The following is a 17,706-nucleotide window of genomic DNA, read 5'->3' on the forward strand; positions in this document are numbered from 1 at the left end:
AGAAAAAGGACATTAATGGAAAATCTAGTGAAATAAAGTCTGCAGTTTAGTTAATAGTAATGTACTAGTGAAGACTTTTTAGTTTTGGTAAATGCCCCACAGTGGGATATACTGGGGTTCCTGAACCTGGGTGAGGATGTACAAAACTCTTGGAACTGTCTTTGCAACATTCCTGTAAAGCTCAAATCATTCTAAAATGGAAATTTTATTTAAAAAAAAGAAAGTTTAGTACCAAAGGAACCAAGCTGAATAGCTGCCTGAACCAGTAAGCTGGATGAGGAAAAAAACTAAATATTTGTATGGTATGTGGTACATATTAGACATTTAACATGTAAAAAAAAAATTCTTGGAGAGAGCGAGACAAAAAAATGTAAAACAAAACCACAAACAACAAACATGACAAAAAATGATATATAAGGAAATGTATGTTACAATACAGTAAAATCAAGGTTGAAATAGGCATGCTATTATTACGATGGAATTCGGGCGCCAGAGATAACAGGATTCAAATCTTGGCTCTACCACTTACTGACTGTATGACCTCTGATAAGTTATTTCACTTTTAATCCTGTTTCCTGATCTGCAAAAGGAGGATAATACCACCTACCTCAGAGAATTACAGGGAGGATTAAATAAGACTTCAAGTGCTTAATAAAGTGCTTTATTGGCACTCAATAAATATTCATTTACTGCACCCCCCCGCCTACTCATATGAGAAAGCAGTGATAACAAGGAGCCAAGAAGCCTAGATTAGAGCTCTCTCTGTCACTTATTAGTTATGGGACCTTGCACAAGTCACCTTAACTCTCTGGGTATGATTTTTTACCTGTAAAATGAGGGTACTAGTATAAATCAGGGGTCAGCAAATTACAGCCCACAGGCCAAACCCTAGCCTGCCACCTGTTTCTGTAAATAAAGTTTTATTGTAACACAGCCACACACATTTGTTTATGTATTATCTATGGCTGTGCAACAACAGCTGGGTTGAGTAATTGTGACAGAGACCATGTGTCTCACAAAACCTAAATATTTACTATCTGGCCCTTTAAAGAAAAAGTTTACCAACTCCTGACCTAAATGATCTCTAAGGTCCCTTTCAACCCTAAAATTGTAAGCCAACACTTAAAGTAAATAGGAAAATTTTACTTTTTTATTTTTCTATTTTTTACTTTTTTAAAAGATGACCGGTAAGGGGATCTTAACCCTTGACTTGGTGTTGTCAGCACCACGCTCTCCCAAGTGAGCTAACCGGCCATCTCTATATAGGGATCTGAACCCGTGGCCTTGGTGTTATCAGCACCACACTCTCCCAAGTAAGCCACGGGCCGGCCCTTAAATATGAAATTTGAAGATAAGCAACAAGAACCATATACCATTATATACCATAATTTCAAGATGCTCCATAAAAATTTCCCCAAGCCCAAGGCCTATTTGCTTGCCAATTTTCCTTTTTATCTGTCACCTCCACAACCTTGAATTTGAACCAGGGTCTGTGGTACCTGAGATGAGCAGCTAGGTTCCCAACTCAGTTCTAAAATTCAGAAGCCTAGATAGAGTTCACATAATCCCAAACACCACTGATATGGAAGATCCTTTATCCTATTATAACTCATGGCAAAGTCCCAGAGAACTGGCACCTGGGAGTAAAACACGAGCTGTCAAGGAATTCTCTGACAACCTCACTTCCAAATGCTAGATACAGAATGGTGAGTAGAAAGACTGGGAATACCAAATTGGGTGCAAAAAAAAGGGGAAGAACCTGCTACATATCTTTAGTTCCTTCCTTTCTTGGTAGCTCTATGCCTAAGAGGAGAACCAGGTCTACATTCTCATTCCAAATGTCCTAATATTGGACTAGCTCTTACAGAGTCCTAAGACAAACTAAACAACACAGGATAGGTCCTCTCTCTCTTCAACCAATGTTAAAGACCAGCTCTGGAGTCAGCCCTATATTCGAATCCTGACTCAGCCCTTTTGCTTTGTGATGGTAAACAACTTACTTAGTTTTTTATGTAATTACCTATCTCACAGGTTTTTTGCAAATTAAATAGAGTAATACAAAATACTTAACAGTGCCTAGCTTTGTGTTTAATAGCTATTGTAAGCCCTTACCTATTTTACTTATTCCTACCAAATACCTATTTTCAGAATTATTTTCCTCTTGAAATATTTAACCTCACATATCAGGTAAATAAAAATATTTTTTTCTTTGAAAAATATAAACTCTTAAAAATATCAATCAAGGGTACTTCCCTTCAAAACTCAACTCCACTCTCTCTGCCAAATTATTCTTTCTTATACCTTCTAGCAATTCAGTTTTAAGCATCTGATCACATAATCATGATTTGTATGAAAATAATATTTGTAAAAGAAATTACAGTAGAAATATGAAATGTAAAAGGAATGCTGTTTCAAAAGAGTCTGTAGTTCTAAAGGAAGGTAACATTTGAGAAGAACTGATTCCAATTTCAGCTTAGCAAAACCAAAAACATGTGTACAATGACTGTCAGTGGAGAAGTCTGAAAAAAACTTGGATGGTAAAGCAGATAAGTAGCAATATATCTGTAATTTATCCATGCATTTTTATGTGCATTAATTAAAAAATCAAAACAATGTAAATAGCTTGTTAATATTTCTTCCTAAAATTGGATGATAATAGTGTGGTAGAAAAGAGCACAGATTCTGGGGTCTAATAGACCTCAGCTCAAATCTTAGTTTCAGTACTCTGTACATTTCAAAATAAGAACAAAAGTTTTCCTTACTCTATTAAGAACTCTTAAAGACCCAGGTTTTTTCCAAATATTAGACTTACAAATATTTACTTGTATTTGAAATAGGAAAGAACGTTGATATAGTAGGCAAAGTTTTTTAATTAAAAAAAAGCTTTTAAAAGAAATCACAATAGATATTCACAAGCAATCTTAGCATTACTAGTTTCTTTATATAAAACAAATAACAGGATAAAAGTTCAGCCTTCCTTCTAATAGCCATGTGGGTCCCAAGGCTGGGCAAAAACGGAGCAAGCACTAGAGCAAAGTCCTTTTGGTGATAATTGTGTTCTACTTCCTTGGCCAAATGTGAATGGTAAATTACAGACAAGGTTCAATTAGCACAGATGCACAGATGGTAGAGATTCAAAGTTACTTAAACTAACCTATTTATAGTAACAGTAACTAAAATGGGGAAGGGAGACCCTGCATTCCCAGTACCTTTCAGAGATAAAACCATCCGAGGACACCTGGGCTCCAAGTATTTCTTGAGATCATCCCAGGCCTTTTTAATAGCAGCATAATGGTCAATGTATCTTCCTACATCAGAGTAAGTATCTATGAAGAGAGATTTCCAACACTGATTCTTCTGCATTTTCTCTTCCCTAAATAGTTTTAAAAGATGAGATTAAAAAATTTTTGAAATCATATTAGCATATATTTTAGACACTTACCAACATACTTTATTGGGAACATGTGGTTACTTTTGCCTTCCTTTTCATTTAGTTTATCCACAAATGAAGACAGCAAAAAGTGATATATATATATATATCAAAAATTTAACGGAAGTTACTCCTGGGATAGGAGGATTACGAGTCACTTATTTTTGTTACTTCCTACTTATTTTTCCTAAGTTTTCTAATCCTTAATACATGTATTGTATTGTAATACATGTATTACATTGTATACATGTATTGAAATACTCTGTATTAATACTCTGTACCTCATAAATATGTACAATCAACACATTTCAATTAAAAAAATAAAAAGTATATATTATGTAAATAATATATGGGGTATAAATTTGAACCTACTCCTAAAAATATACCAATTACAAAAATTTTAAAGGTACATGTAGTTGTTCTATTTTAAAGAATACTTAGAATCTAATATTAATTTAACATATCTATATTAGATTAGCCAGAGAATCATAAAGCATCAAAATAATTACATGATTCAACATTTCTATTTGGCACAATTCCCCAAACATTTACTGAGTGTACACTTAGCCAGTGAGGACATAAAAAATAAGACATTTTTTTGCCTTCAAAAAATGTATAGTTTAATCAGGATGAAGTGCAAATTTAAGATTCAAAAGTGGTACAGTTTAAGGCAGCCACATAGGGTCTTAAAGTAACATACTAATGACCTTGGACCTTAATCTGTAGAGAATGGAGAGCCCCTGAAGGATTTTAAACAGGGTGTTAAAAGCAGAATTTGTGGTTGTGGTTTGGGAAGGATAGATTTAAGAGGTATAAACTAGAGGCAAAAGATGAGTTAGGAGGGTTTTATAGTAGTCCTGGTAAGAGATAATGCACTTAATTAAAACTGCAGTAGCTAGATGAAATGAATAGGAGGACTTGAAAAATATACAGAAGCTAAAATCAGAAAGGCTTGGTAATTGAATAAATGTGGGAAAAGAGGGAGGAGATGTAGGATGATTCCTAAGTCTGGCTGGGATGTCCTGGCAGATAGTGCTGCCATGAAGACGAGGAATGCAGAAGGATAGGTTTAGGAATGAGTTAAAGAACAATTCAGGGTGATTTTTTCTTGGGGGGGAGAGCATCTTTTTATTAATCTAAATAATATATACACATATTATCAGATTTGGGAGTTAGAAGCATACAGGTAGTTACTGTAAACTGCAACAATGCATGCAGGAGAGTTCACAGAGGGAGAAGAGCAATGGGCCAAGGCCAGAACCTTGGACAATCAGGACAGACTAGTGTTATGGAAACCAAGGGCCAAGTTTCAAGAATACATATTCTCCACATACTCACTCAGATATCAGCCAGTATTTTTTACAATGTCTTCTCCACAGCGGATCATGACTTGATAGCTGGCTAAGTCTTCGACTGACATAGCAACAACTAGCAGTAACCAGAGTCACGATTAGTATGAAAGAAAATAAGAAAACAATTTTAAAACAAAGATTAAAATATTCATTAAGTTTTATTTTATTCTTTTGCTTTTCTTATTTTCCACTCACCACCCTTATAATTACAAAACAATATTTTCTAAAACCTATTTAACATGTTAGCTAGTATAATTACCTTGTGAGTAGTAAAATCTTAACTATTTTGTTTGTAAATAAACCCTGAAACCTCTACAATTGTAATTATCATAAGAAAGTCTGTAAAACATATATACCATAGAGTTAATCTCAAATCAAGGAGATTTTCTACATTTATTATCAGGACAGTAATCATTTCTACATATAGGAAGAAATGTTATTCAGGTATACACAAAGCGGGTTTTAGTTTTTTTCCAAGACCTGTAAGATGCATGTTACTAAATGCATAGGCTCTTTGTTTTGTTCCAATTTTTTCTTAAAGGAAAGAAATACTGTAACCAAAAACACTTTTTCATTAAAGCAACTATCGGAGAGTCCACCTACAAAGGGTACCCAAATCATAATAGCTGATTCAATCAATATTCATGGCTATCTAAGTTATCAGCTGCTCCAAAACATGGAACATTAGAAGCAAATATTTATCTTACTTGATAGAGATTTCTAACACAATAGTTCTCCAATCCAGTAATTGATACACTATGTAAATAATTTGCAAAAAGAATGAACCTAAGATTTAAAAAAATGGATTTGTTACAGAAAGTAGGTATTCAAAGATCTCACTTAGAGAGTAGTTAATCAATTAATGGAATCTTAATTCACATGGGGTTTATCAAGGCCATGAGTAGGGCTTGTTAAAAACCAATCTATGGTAAACAAAACAGCCTTTGTTCGATTTTCAGATTTTACGAACACCACTTTCATCTTTTTCTGCCAAGTCTAAGAGACGCCCAAACTAACTTGTATAAACATAGAAATCCTGATGGTTTTGTGAATCCAGGTTCCATTCCCTCTTTTCATGATTCCTCTCCCTCTACTGCCCTAGCAGTTTACAAACAAAATAATCTGCAAAAAGCACCACAGGTGAATTCAATGCACATCAATGTTGAAAACTACTGTTCTAGAGATTCTGATTCAGTTGGTTTGGAGTGAGATCTATACCCCAGGCATCTGTATGTTTAAAAAGTGCCATAGGTAGACAATAAATCACCCAGGAATGGAGAAGGCATCATGCAATCTCAAGTTCAAACTATGCAACTGATACTACACAATGATCCCAATGGACTAGTTCAATCTAACACAGTCTGGTTCAGGAAATACGTACCAAAAATGTCAGGACTTAGCACTAGGCTAGACACTTGGCAAAGCTTGGCTGTATGATGCAGGAAAGAGGCTGCAGTACACTGGACACTTTTCTGTGGATGGTATTCAACTCAATTTATTTCCACAGGCATTTGTGGAGGGATCATGTCACTTCTGTTTAAAATATTGATTGCTACCTACAGCATTTAAATAAAATCTGATCTCCTCACCTTGGCTCACAAAGTCCTGCAAGATCTCACCAGCCTCACCTCAAGCCACTCTGCCTGTGAGTCACTTCCCACCTCCAGCAACACCAGCCTTCTACCACCTCCAACAAGCTATGCTGTTGAACAGTCACATTCAACAGTCCTATCAGCCTCTGAACACACTGTTCCCTCTGCCAGGACCGCACTATGCCGTGCTTCATATATAGCAGCTCAGGGCTGGCCAGTTAGCTCAGCTGGTTAGAGCGCAGTGTTATAACACCAAGGTCAAGGGTTTGGATCCCCGTATAGGCCAGCTGCCAAACACCCAAACACACACACACACACACACACACACACACACACACACACACACACACACACACACACACACACACACACACACACACACACACACACACACACACACACACACACACACACGTACAAAAAACAGACATAGCAGCTCCTTCCAATTTGAATTGACTGCCTCTCCCTCTCCATTCCTTAACAGAGCAGTCTATTTTCTTCGTAGCTCTTAGCACCTCTTATAATTATACACTTGTCTGCCTTTCATCTTGCCCACTAGACTGTAAGCTCCATGAAAGGGATCTTATCTGTCTTGTTCACTACTGTATCCCCAACATTGAACAGGATGGCACATAGCATAGTGTGTGGTATGCTGACAGAAGTCTGATTTGGCTAAAGTGGACTGTGCAAATATGACAGCAGAGGAGAAATAAGGCCTGAAAGGCCTTAGATAATAAGCCAGATGATGAGGGCCTTAAATGCTCCAGAAATTTAGGTTGTGGTCTGTAAACAACAAAGGGGTATTATAGGTTTTTAAGGAGAATGACAGCCAGATCTGTCTTGCAAAGATCACTCTGGCAGCAATCAAAAGTGTGCGGTTGGGAGGATTGGTGGAAGTTTTGATTGTAAGAGGCTATAGCAACAGAATATTTCAGATGAAGACACTTTGAGCTGGGACAGCCTATCCAAAAAGAAAAACTTTGTCTGCTTTAGTAGCAAAGAAAAATGTATTTTCTAGGAAAAAAAGTGTTAGTAGCTACTAGTACAGGTACTAGTACAGGTAGCAACCAGAAACTCCATGTATCTCTTTGTTACCACTTAGCTAAGTCAACTTACAGCTATCTGTAACTTCAAGAAATCCATATTTCTAAAAGAACCCCTAATAACGCAGTACACAGTCATCAAATGGCTAGAATCCAGTGGTTAATCCAAAAAAAGAAAAGAAAAAAGAAAGAAAAACCAGAAGAAATCTCTTCTACTCATCCTAAGAGGGCGATTTTGCCTCCTCTGCAAATATATATGGTAGCACAAGAAACTCAGAGCCATGCCACCGGCTGTCAGGGATGTAAACAAGCCCGACACCTGGGGGACGGGGGCGGGCAGCGGCCATTTCTTCTACAGTTCCAGACAGTCCCAAGTTCTGAAGAAATTGGACATTTAACCATCCTTATCAGCAATCGGTGTTTATTTTTGGAACAGATGCTCATAATGTGAGCAATCCAAGGTGTACAGGAGACAAGACGATCACCTGTATCACACCACCAGAAGTCAGTACTAAAACACAAAATCCAACATTCAACCGTAAGGAGGAGGACTGAGAGCAAAACAATTCTCAAGCCCAGAAGTCTCCGTGTGAGCCCTGCCAGCGATTATGGTGCCGGGGAAGTCGCGCCTGGGGGGTCAGGGGTCGCCTGGCTCCTCCTCGCGCGCCCCACCTGCCCACTACCGCACCAGACCCCGCAGGCCCGGGTGCCAACAAGGGGCAGCGCTCTCCCGGGACAGGGGCTTTTCCACAGCGGCCACGGCTGGGCCAGACCGGGCGAAGACCAGGGACCGGGGTCCGCGGGGCGCGGTGAGTGCTCCCCCCGTCCCTTGTAACTGGGCCTCGCCGAGGCCTGGGAGAGAGGGCTCTCGTCGCTCCTCCGGCCTGGGCCCGGGAGGGGAGGAAGACCTCAGGGCGGGGCCCTCTCCACTCCCGTCTCGCCCTGGTCCCCGGGTGGCTCTGCAGGATAAGGGCGGCCCTGGCATCACCTTCTGGTGCCGCGGGAGTCTGGGTCCTGTCTGCGGCCCCGGCCTCCTTCCCTCCTGCCTCACTGCCTCCTCTCTCGGTGTCCCCACCCCTGCCACGCGCGTCGTCCCATTACTTGATTAGGTCCCGGTAGTCCAAGAAGGATAAGATGAGGAGCAGGGGATCGGTGGGCAGCGATTCTAGGGTCAGCGGTCCCGTCTCGGCCTCCATGGCCGCCATCTTGCCTGGCCCGGTGCAGGCCTGGCCCCGCCTCGGCCCCGCCCCCCGCCGCCCCGCCCCTGCCCCCGCCCGAGCCTCTCCCCGCTTGCTTGCACAGGTTTGTTATGTAACCGACGAGCCAGCCCCGCCCTCGGGGCGGGCCGAGGGGGGCGGATCCCAGCGAGGCCCCGCCCACTCCCCCGCGAGCCCAGAGACAGCGCACCGGAGACCCTCGGCGTCTCAGATTCCGGCTGACGGGAGAGATCGCCGTTCCCTCCTCTCCCGCTCCCCACCAAATCGCTCCTGCTCTCTCCTCGCATTCCGGTGCCTAAGCTGGCCCGGCCCGGACCCCTGTCAGTCTTTGTTTCCCATGCTTCTGCTTCCGGTCCCTCCAGTCCCTCACGCGAAATTTTACACCCATTATCTTCGAAGCCTCGCCCCAAGTCTCACATGAACTCCCCCCAGCCCCTGGCCCCCAAACCCGTCGCTTCTGTTCGTTTCCCAGCCCAGGAACCCATCGTCCTCCCCCCGCCCCCAGACTCCCTCGTCCCACGTGTCCCTCGCACCCAGCACGGCAGCTCCGAGCCCTGTCCACTCAGGAGGGGCAGAGTCGGGAATCAGTCAGAGGCGCCAGCGGAAGGCTCCTCTTCCAAACTGGAGAGATGATCGTGGGGGACATCATTTTACACCCGACCCCCAATACAGGTGTGCATGGACTGAGTGAATGTCAGCTGCTCTCACCTTACTTGGTCGTGTGGCTAGTTTTCAACCTATTAAGGCAATGCAAAGTGTGTAGTAAATGAATTTTTGGTCAAGGTTTAGATTCCGGAGGATTAAGTACCCGGAGTGTGAAGACAAGAACTGAGACCCCCCAGAGGGCATAACTGATTGAGGCACGGAGGTGGCCGCTCTTCAGCTTTGCCAAAGTATTAAGATGGGGGTGGGAGAAGTAGGTGTGATAAATCGTGAGCCAAGGAATAAATCACTTGCCTGATTTCTTTTCCGTTGCTTTTCCAGAGACAGGAGGGTGTAAGGGGCATTGGGAAGTCCAGACAGAGCTGAACTTCACACACCTGTCATGTAGTTGACTAGCAGTGAGATGTTGGACTAGTTAATATGCCTAAAGTCTATGAGCCTGTTCCTCATCTCTAAAAACCACACCTCCTACGATGGATTAAGGATGATAATACTTTGTTTGTGTCAAATGCTTAGCTAGATATTCAATAAAGGTTAATTTCTCAAAGTTATACATAGGTCAGTCACCAAGTTTTCCAAACTTTTCCATATCCTTGTGAAAGTTTCTCCCAGCTATTTGGAAAAGTGGGAATATTTATAACCCCTACCTTCCATCCAGCAAAACAAAACCAAAAAAACAACTTCCGCCTATATCTCTCTACTTCCAAATTGTTTATGCACATACTTAAAGCATTTATTGACTTGGATTCAGGTTAGTTGTTCCTGTTTGTCTCTCTCATCAAATTGTAAACTCTGAATCTTATTCCCTTGTAACCTCAGGGCCTAGCACGGCGTTCAACAAGTAGAAAGTTTAAATTGAGGTTGAATGGATGAAGAAAGACAATCATTTCTGTTTATAAGAGAACCATACCTGTTTGTATAGGTAAATGCTTATAAAGTCACTTCATGCTAATTTATGTTTGTATTTATTTCTCCCTTAGATGAGCTACTTGTTTTAAATCCAAAATATGGTAGGCATTCCAGGTACTCTGCATTTGCTTCTGCTGTCCTATTGCACTTGGGCTTGGTCCAGCTAGACCTAATGCAGCAGACCAAAAGTATGAAGTCACCCTACTGTCAGGGCCAGTGAGGCAAGATGGGGCACAAAATTTAAGAGGGTACCAAAAACTCAGTAACCAAGAGAAATAATATTTTAACGCAATATTAAAAAAATGAAAATTAATGCAAAAAAAAAGTTCCGCGGTGAATAAAATACCAATATCTTAAATAAAAACAGGATCCCACAGGATATTGGAGCCTGGTGCCAAAGGAAAAAATGTGCACCCCTAAATACATGGTTTTATGCATTTTTAAATGGTTAATTTCCCCTCCCAGAGGGCCAGAAGGGGTGCTCAGGTAGGGAACTTGCTTCTCCCAGGTGGCAGGGCTCCTCTTTCCCATGCTGCTTGCCTTTGCCATTTCCCACTTTGGAAAGTGCCTTCAGGGTCCCAGCCTCTTCCACATTAGCCCAGGCCTCTGTGGGGAGGTGGCTTCAAACCAGGCTCCATTTTCTCTGCAACACGGTATGAGGCAGTGGAGGAGCCTGGAGGAGCAATGCAGGTGGGAAAGGACCCAGAAGATTCCTTTCCTGGGCTGGTCTTCCTATTGCCCCCCTCCCAACACACCAATAATGGCTGGAAAAGGAGTAGGAAAAGAGAGCCCAGGACCTGGTTATTTGGATGTCCTGGGCTACGGTTGAGGGTTAGGGCTCCAGAACCTGTGGGCCTGGGTGGGAAAAAACAGTCCCTCTAATCTAATTGTTTTGGAAGCTGGTCTCTAAAGGGCATAGAAGAATTTTACTAAAATAGTATTTGCTTGCCATTTCCATTCTATGGTAGATCAGAAAGTACAAGGTATGTAGCATGAGTTCATATGTGGAAGTTTAAAGAAAGGTTTCTCCTTTTCTCAGGAATAGAATGGACAATGCTTGAGAAATAAAAATACATGTTCCCTTTAGAGCCCCAGTGTCACCTTGTGTATGACCAGGAGTTCTTAGTGGACAACGCCCTATCTCTTGATAACCACATTGTAGCTGTGTCAGCTTCCAGGTTTCCATAAGCTGTTCAGGTAAATCCCTCAGACATTAATTCATGCCTTATCACATGCAAGCATCTGGGCTCAGGACTGTGAGGGATGGAGATGAACACAGTGGTGTGCCTGCTCAGTGGGTGAGAGAAACACGTTCTAACAGTCTGGTTGGGGAGAGACAAATCCAAATGGCCCTGGGGATTCATTTCCTCCCCCACTTTTCATGGTCCAGCAACCAGCTGCCTCAGCAGATCTGAGTTAGCTCTGAGGCAGGACAGGCAGTCACCAGATGCTGAGCTCTACAGCCTCCCTCTGAATGGTGGCCTAGATATGTCCTCCTCCCAGTACATAAAACCCCATAGTTTAGGATCCCTCTCTATTGAGCATTTCCTGGGTTGTGTCCAGTCTTGCTCTGCCCAGCCTAGGCATACCTCTAAGTGGAACGAGAAAGCTGGGAGCTGGGATGGGGAGAGGGGGTCGTGTGCATGCTCCTCCTTTTCCGCTTGCAGCCCCCTTGCCCTCTCCAATTTGTATTTATACCACATAGTATTGGTGGTGTGTGCCCCTGGCCCCTGAACAGCATGAAGGTTATACTCCATTTGTCTCAGTGCTAAGTGTTTTTGGAACCATTCTTGTCCAACTGGGCCTCCCCATGTCAGGAAACATTAACTCCTAGGGGATGCCCATTAGTCAGGCCCTTGTATCAGGTCTCGTAGTTGTGGTGAGCAGCCCCTGCTCCTGGAAGCACCACAGTGGGATTGCCAGACACTAAGCCTCCAAGTGCAACAAGTATGTCACCCAACAGAATAACCCTGGGCCAAAAGGCTCCTGGTGACTGGTAAAAAGGAGACCCACCTCTGCAGAGCCAAGGGAAATTTAGCTTACGCTTTAGGGCTGAAAGCAGGGAGAAGGATAAAATTACAGGGATGAGTGGAGATCAGGGGCTGCCACTGCTGCTCAGAACAGCAGCCAGACTGACGGGGTGATGCAAAAATCTGGGATGGATTTAGCTCCTCCTGTGGAGCAAAATCACAGACAATCCATGGCTAATGAGAAGCCTGGAGTGATCGTGAGAGATTTATAGGCACAATTCCAGTAGGTTCTAGGACTTGGTTGACTCCTCTTTCCTTAGGTGGAGACTTTAAATATTCCTGAATTTGCCAAACAAATGTCTGTTGTTTTTTTTTGTCTGCAACATGCTTCATCTGTTCTTGTGGCCTGTATAATTGATATGAACTTTCTGGGTGCATGGTGAATGGACTTGCCAATGGATATATTTAAATTGTCCCCCGTTGGTGGCTTCTAATATGGCAGGCTGAGGGTGTGGCCAAGAATGGCCTGTAATCCTGAAGCCTGCCAAGACTGCATTTTTTTTTTTAATTTTAAAAGATGAGTGATAAGGGGATCTTAACCCTTGACTTGGTGTTGTCAGCGCCACGCTCTCCCAAGTGAGCTAACCGGCCATCCCTATATAGGATTCCGAACCCATGGCCTTGGTGTTATCAGCACCTCACTCTCCCAAGTGAGCCACAAGCCGGCCCTCAAGATTGCATAATTGAATCAACATCTCCTACCAGGTTGAGAGAATATGCAATATTTTCATACAAGATATAATATAGGCCAGGGGGCTGAACAACACCGTCCACCTGTACTGCTTGGGAAGCCACTAGTGTCTGGAGTCTTACTGTGTCCTACTGAGGTTTAAACAGGTAAGCAGCCACTATTGATCTTGCAGTGTCTGATATCATAAGAGTGGCTGAACTATAATAGTGCCGTCAGTGACACTTGTTTGGTATGCAGGCTTGGATGGGCTAACATTTTTTAAAAAAATATTCTCTATGCCTTCTCTACCCTTCTCTGTGCCCTAGAAGGCTGATCTCTATGAACTCCCTCACCTGGGCTCCCTTGTTATATGGCTCCTGATTGGGCTCAGCCAATGGGAAGCACTAATAGGAAGTTGAGGAAGGGGAGAGAAAGGAGAAATGAGGGGATTTAATCTTCATCCAAATGAGGGTATTTAATCTGCTGGAGTATGGGTTCTGGTTGTCTTCCTCCATGGAGACAGCTCCTGTCGGTGTCCTCTTTCCTGTCCTCAGCCCACCCAGCTCTGATAACACCGTTCCCTCCTATTGCTCCTTCAGGCTTGGTGACAGCTCCCATCTATTACTAATCCGTGGGCACCATCCCTTATTGATTCCCTCATTGGCTCATACCTCTATTAGTAATCTCCTTGTTGAATTCTGTTTAGTTATGTTCCTTTGAGTGTTTTGTCTGTTTCTTGAGAGGACTCTGACTAACATCATTTGCCCTTATCTGCCAAGGCAAGCATGCTCCCCAGTAGCATGTTATCAGTGAGTTGAGCAAATGCTTATATGATGGGAACTGTTGGTTGGGGCCCAACATTCCCCTCTATTGATGACACCACCGCCAAGTGTACTCAAATGCATTCCATTGCATCCCATCTCAGAGAAGCTTACTAAAGGTGAATGGGATTCCCAAGAAGAAGAAATAATTCTGCCACCCATGTGACCTTTTGGGGGCTTCCTGTGCCATAGCCCAAAGAGACATTCTGTACTGTATTATACAAAGTCAAATCTCTAATCCTCTGGCCACCAGCTAGCTATAGGGACGGAGGCCCAACCTCTGATTGGCCTGTGGTGGAAACAGCACTCTTCATACCTGGGAGAATTACCACTGGCTTTATATGCCAGATAAGCAACTATATTTGAAGAGGGAACACCTATGGCAAGAAGTCTTAAAAGCAGTCTGTAGTAGATTGAATTATATCCCCCCAAAACTCACTGAGGCTTGAATTGTTCTCCCAAGTTTTATGTATTAGAAACTTAGCCCCCACTGTGACTGTTAAGAGGTTGGGAAATCCTATTATGGTAATTGAAAGGTGGAGCCTTGAAGAGGTGATTAGATTGTAGGATCGTGCAGTAGTGAATGGATTAAAAGTGGTGGTCATGGGCATGGTTCTTTTGAAGAGGAGAGTTGTCTTGCTCTCTCTCTGCTCTCTCTGCTTCCACCATCTTGCAATGTGAGACCCCTGGGTCACCGTTGCCACCACCAGATGGACTTTGGACTTCCCAGCCTCAGAAACTGTAAACAATAAATTTCATTTTCTTTAAAAATAACCCAGTTCCATGTATTCTGTTATAAGCAACACAAATGGACTAATACACAGTCTAATCATCAGTAAGCAGTCCTTGTCCTGGAGCCTCCTATCTCCTTCAGACTCATGGAATTATAGATGTCAATCTCATAGCCCATGGGGACTTCCTTCTATTGCAGAGCCTGAAAATAGCCCCCCTGGAAAAAGAGAATGTCACTGAAAGGAAAAGTGATGACTCTGCCACCTGACATTCTCACCTTACGTTGGGTCCTTTCCGAACTGAAACATCCAGAAAGTTCTGTAGAAATATGGAAGTGGCACCTCCAACACCAAGCCTGGTCCCTGATACCTTAGCCAACGTCAGGAACAGGTGGTTGCCCACCCATTGGACATGAGAGAGAAACCTAAGCTGCTGGCTCATGGGGCCTTTTTGACAGGACTTGCATCTGACAAAAAAGCATGGCTCACCAATGAAATAGCTTGCTTCTGAGATAGGCAAATCTCATGGAACGCCACTGCCATCAATTGCTAAGGCCCACCATACTTTCTTTACATGCTGAATAATTGGCTAAACTTCAGGTACTATTCTTGGCTGTAGAGCACACTACTCTAAGATCGATGGAAATAAACCTTTACACAGTATGACAGTTAGGATCCTGCAAGAAACACATGCCAAGATAGAATTAGATTCATGAGCAATTTATTGGGAGGGAAAGTCTTGTGAGGGATAAAAGGGAGAAAGCAGGAGTAGACAAGAAGAGCCTTTAGACCATGATGCAGGTCTGATACCTGTGAAAAGAGAAGACCAAGGAAGGAAGATTTGGCAGGAAGAGGCTCAGACTGTACTGCAGCCCTGAGAATGTCTCAGCCAGGCCAATGGAGAGTCCTTGGGCCAAAGCTATCCATTAGAGAAGTCCAGAGACCCACAGGATTGGCCTGCGTTAATACCCTGTCATGCTCAGTCATTGGCTGGGAGCAGCCCAGGGGAAGTATAGCTTTGATGCAAAAGCATGGTGGGCAGCAAACTGGCATTTTCATTCAAATATGCTACCTGCAGCAGGGGATCTGGGTGGCAAGTTTCCATGGCCATCACACACAGAAACATCACTAATAGCCTAGCTATTTGGTCAAGCTACCCAAAGACTGAATTAATAAAGGCACACCCATATGGGGTACTCCCATAAAAAGGTTATGAGGTGACAAAATCTGGATGAAAACAGCTGATTTAAAAGGCTGATCAAGCATATATGGGCATCGATCATGTCTATCTATGGCAACCCATTGAACTGATGCTCTAACCCACCACATGAATGGAACCACCAGAAGGACCAAGGATACCCAACCAGAAAGTCTTTTGACACACATATTAGCCACTGTTACTGAAAAAGCTTGTGCTCTTAGCCAGCTTTGCCAGTCTGTCCATCAGTGACCTGATAACCTCCACAAATCTAGCAGGTTCAGCTGTTGTCAGCTATTTATAAATTGCACACCATCATACTCCCCTCTGCCCTGGCCAAGCAACAGGAGCAGGCACAGAGGAAAATGTAAGCAAGAACAGGACACTCTCCCCCTCACCCTCTTTTTCTGGAATAACACGCAGTTGAGGAGTATATCAGAGTACTTTGGGGAAACAGAAACCATGCTAGATATCTCAAAAGAGATTTAATACAAGAAATTGCTAGACATAGGTGGGAAGGTTGAAAGAGCAAAGAATGAATTCTGAGGTAACCCAGAAAATAGGACTGTGCTGTGGTCTGAATGTTTGTATACCTCCAAAATTCATGTTGAAATCCTAACCCCCAAGGTGATGGTATTAGGAGGTGAGACATTTGACAAGCAATTAAGTCATTAATGGGATTAGTGCCCTTATAAAAGGAACCCCAGAGAGCTGCCTTGTCCCTTCCACCATGTGAAGACACATCGAGAAGGTGCCATCTATGATCCAGAAAACAAGCCCTCACCAGATACTTAATCTGCTGGCACCTGGATGTTGGACTTCCAGCCTCCAAAACTATGAGAAATAAATTTCTGTTATTTAGAATCTACCCAGTCTACGGTATTTTGTTATAGCAACCTGAATGGGCAAAGACAGACTGTCAGAAACAGCTACCATCCTAGGTCTCTGGAAACAGAAGGGAAAAGAAGTTATAGAACCTCACAGCTGGAAAGACGGGCCCCCACTGGCTGGTGTTCTGAGGTGCCCCCTGAAAGCCTAAGGCTCTGATGTCTGAGGAGTGGTCCCATAAAGTTGGCGTTGAGATCTCTGAGAGAGAACACCTCACAGCTGGTGCTTGCATCTCACAGGAGGTAACACAAAGCAGATCCTCAGAGCCTTGAAGGTAGTGTTGCCAGATTTAGCATGCATACCACCACCATCACCATCACCATCACCATCACCACCACCACCACCACCATTACCAACAACAAAGAAAACAAAACAAGAAAAAAAAAATGATTCTAAACTAAAACCAAAAAACAACAACCAGGAAACCTGGTTAAATTTAAATTATTTCTAATTGCCTATGCATATGCCTATGCATTGAAATAAAATAAAAACATCACATAAGACATACTTATACTAAAAAATTATTCATTCTTTATCTGAAATAATAAGCACATAAATTACCTACTTCTTACTCTAATTATACTTCCCTGATGATGTGGCTCTCCTTAATGTTTCCTTGTATTGCAGAATTTGCTTACAAAATTATTTGCATTTACAGTCTATGTTTCATTTACATTGTAAATGTGTATACAGTGGCCACATCCAACTTATTTCATTCTTTTGACCACTGGATATTCATTAACAGAAAACACACTCAACAGTAGCATTAGGAACTAGTATACCGAATATGTACTGGTTGTAACTGATTGGATGAATTTCAGAGCATAAATTATCTCTAATTAGTGGTAGTTACTTGTTCATGACTTGGGACTTTGACCAGAGACAATATTTTCCTTTCTTGCATGTGAAAAATCAGTATTTTTAAATCTTAATTCCCTATCTTTGGTCTCTCTTCAGCCAAACCTGCAGGAGAGACCATAGAGATTATCCATAGCTTTTTTTGTGGAAATATGATTTTCAGCTATGTTGCAATTAAGTGACTTAAGCTTTAATTACTATGGCAGAAAAATAGCTCTAATGCCAATATTTTGTAATTTATTGAAAAAAAAAAAAAAACCGAATACCGGGCATTTAGGGCATTCTGACACAGTTAATATAGGAT

The 17,706-nt window shown here is 42.4% G+C and overlaps 1 protein-coding gene across 2 annotated transcripts in view; it reads right to left on the bottom strand.

Moving 5' to 3' along the window:
- FBXO3 (F-box protein 3) overlaps positions 1-8,638 on the bottom strand; it is a 33,982-nt gene extending 25,344 nt beyond the window's left edge. For both annotated transcript variants that reach the window (XM_063093510.1, XM_063093511.1), the window contains exons 1-3: positions 8,519-8,638; positions 4,769-4,858; positions 3,210-3,373 (exon numbers count right to left, since the gene is read on the bottom strand). In XM_063093510.1, the coding sequence (XP_062949580.1) occupies positions 3,210-3,373; positions 4,769-4,858; positions 8,519-8,622 (358 nt within the window). In that variant the 5' untranslated portion in view covers positions 8,623-8,638. The remainder of the gene's footprint in view (positions 1-3,209; positions 3,374-4,768; positions 4,859-8,518) is intronic.
- Between the last annotated feature and the right edge of the window lie 9,068 nt (positions 8,639-17,706).

Source organism: Cynocephalus volans, chromosome 4 (assembly GCF_027409185.1).
Source record: "Cynocephalus volans isolate mCynVol1 chromosome 4, mCynVol1.pri, whole genome shotgun sequence".
NCBI classification, from domain to species: domain Eukaryota; kingdom Metazoa; phylum Chordata; class Mammalia; order Dermoptera; family Cynocephalidae; genus Cynocephalus; species Cynocephalus volans.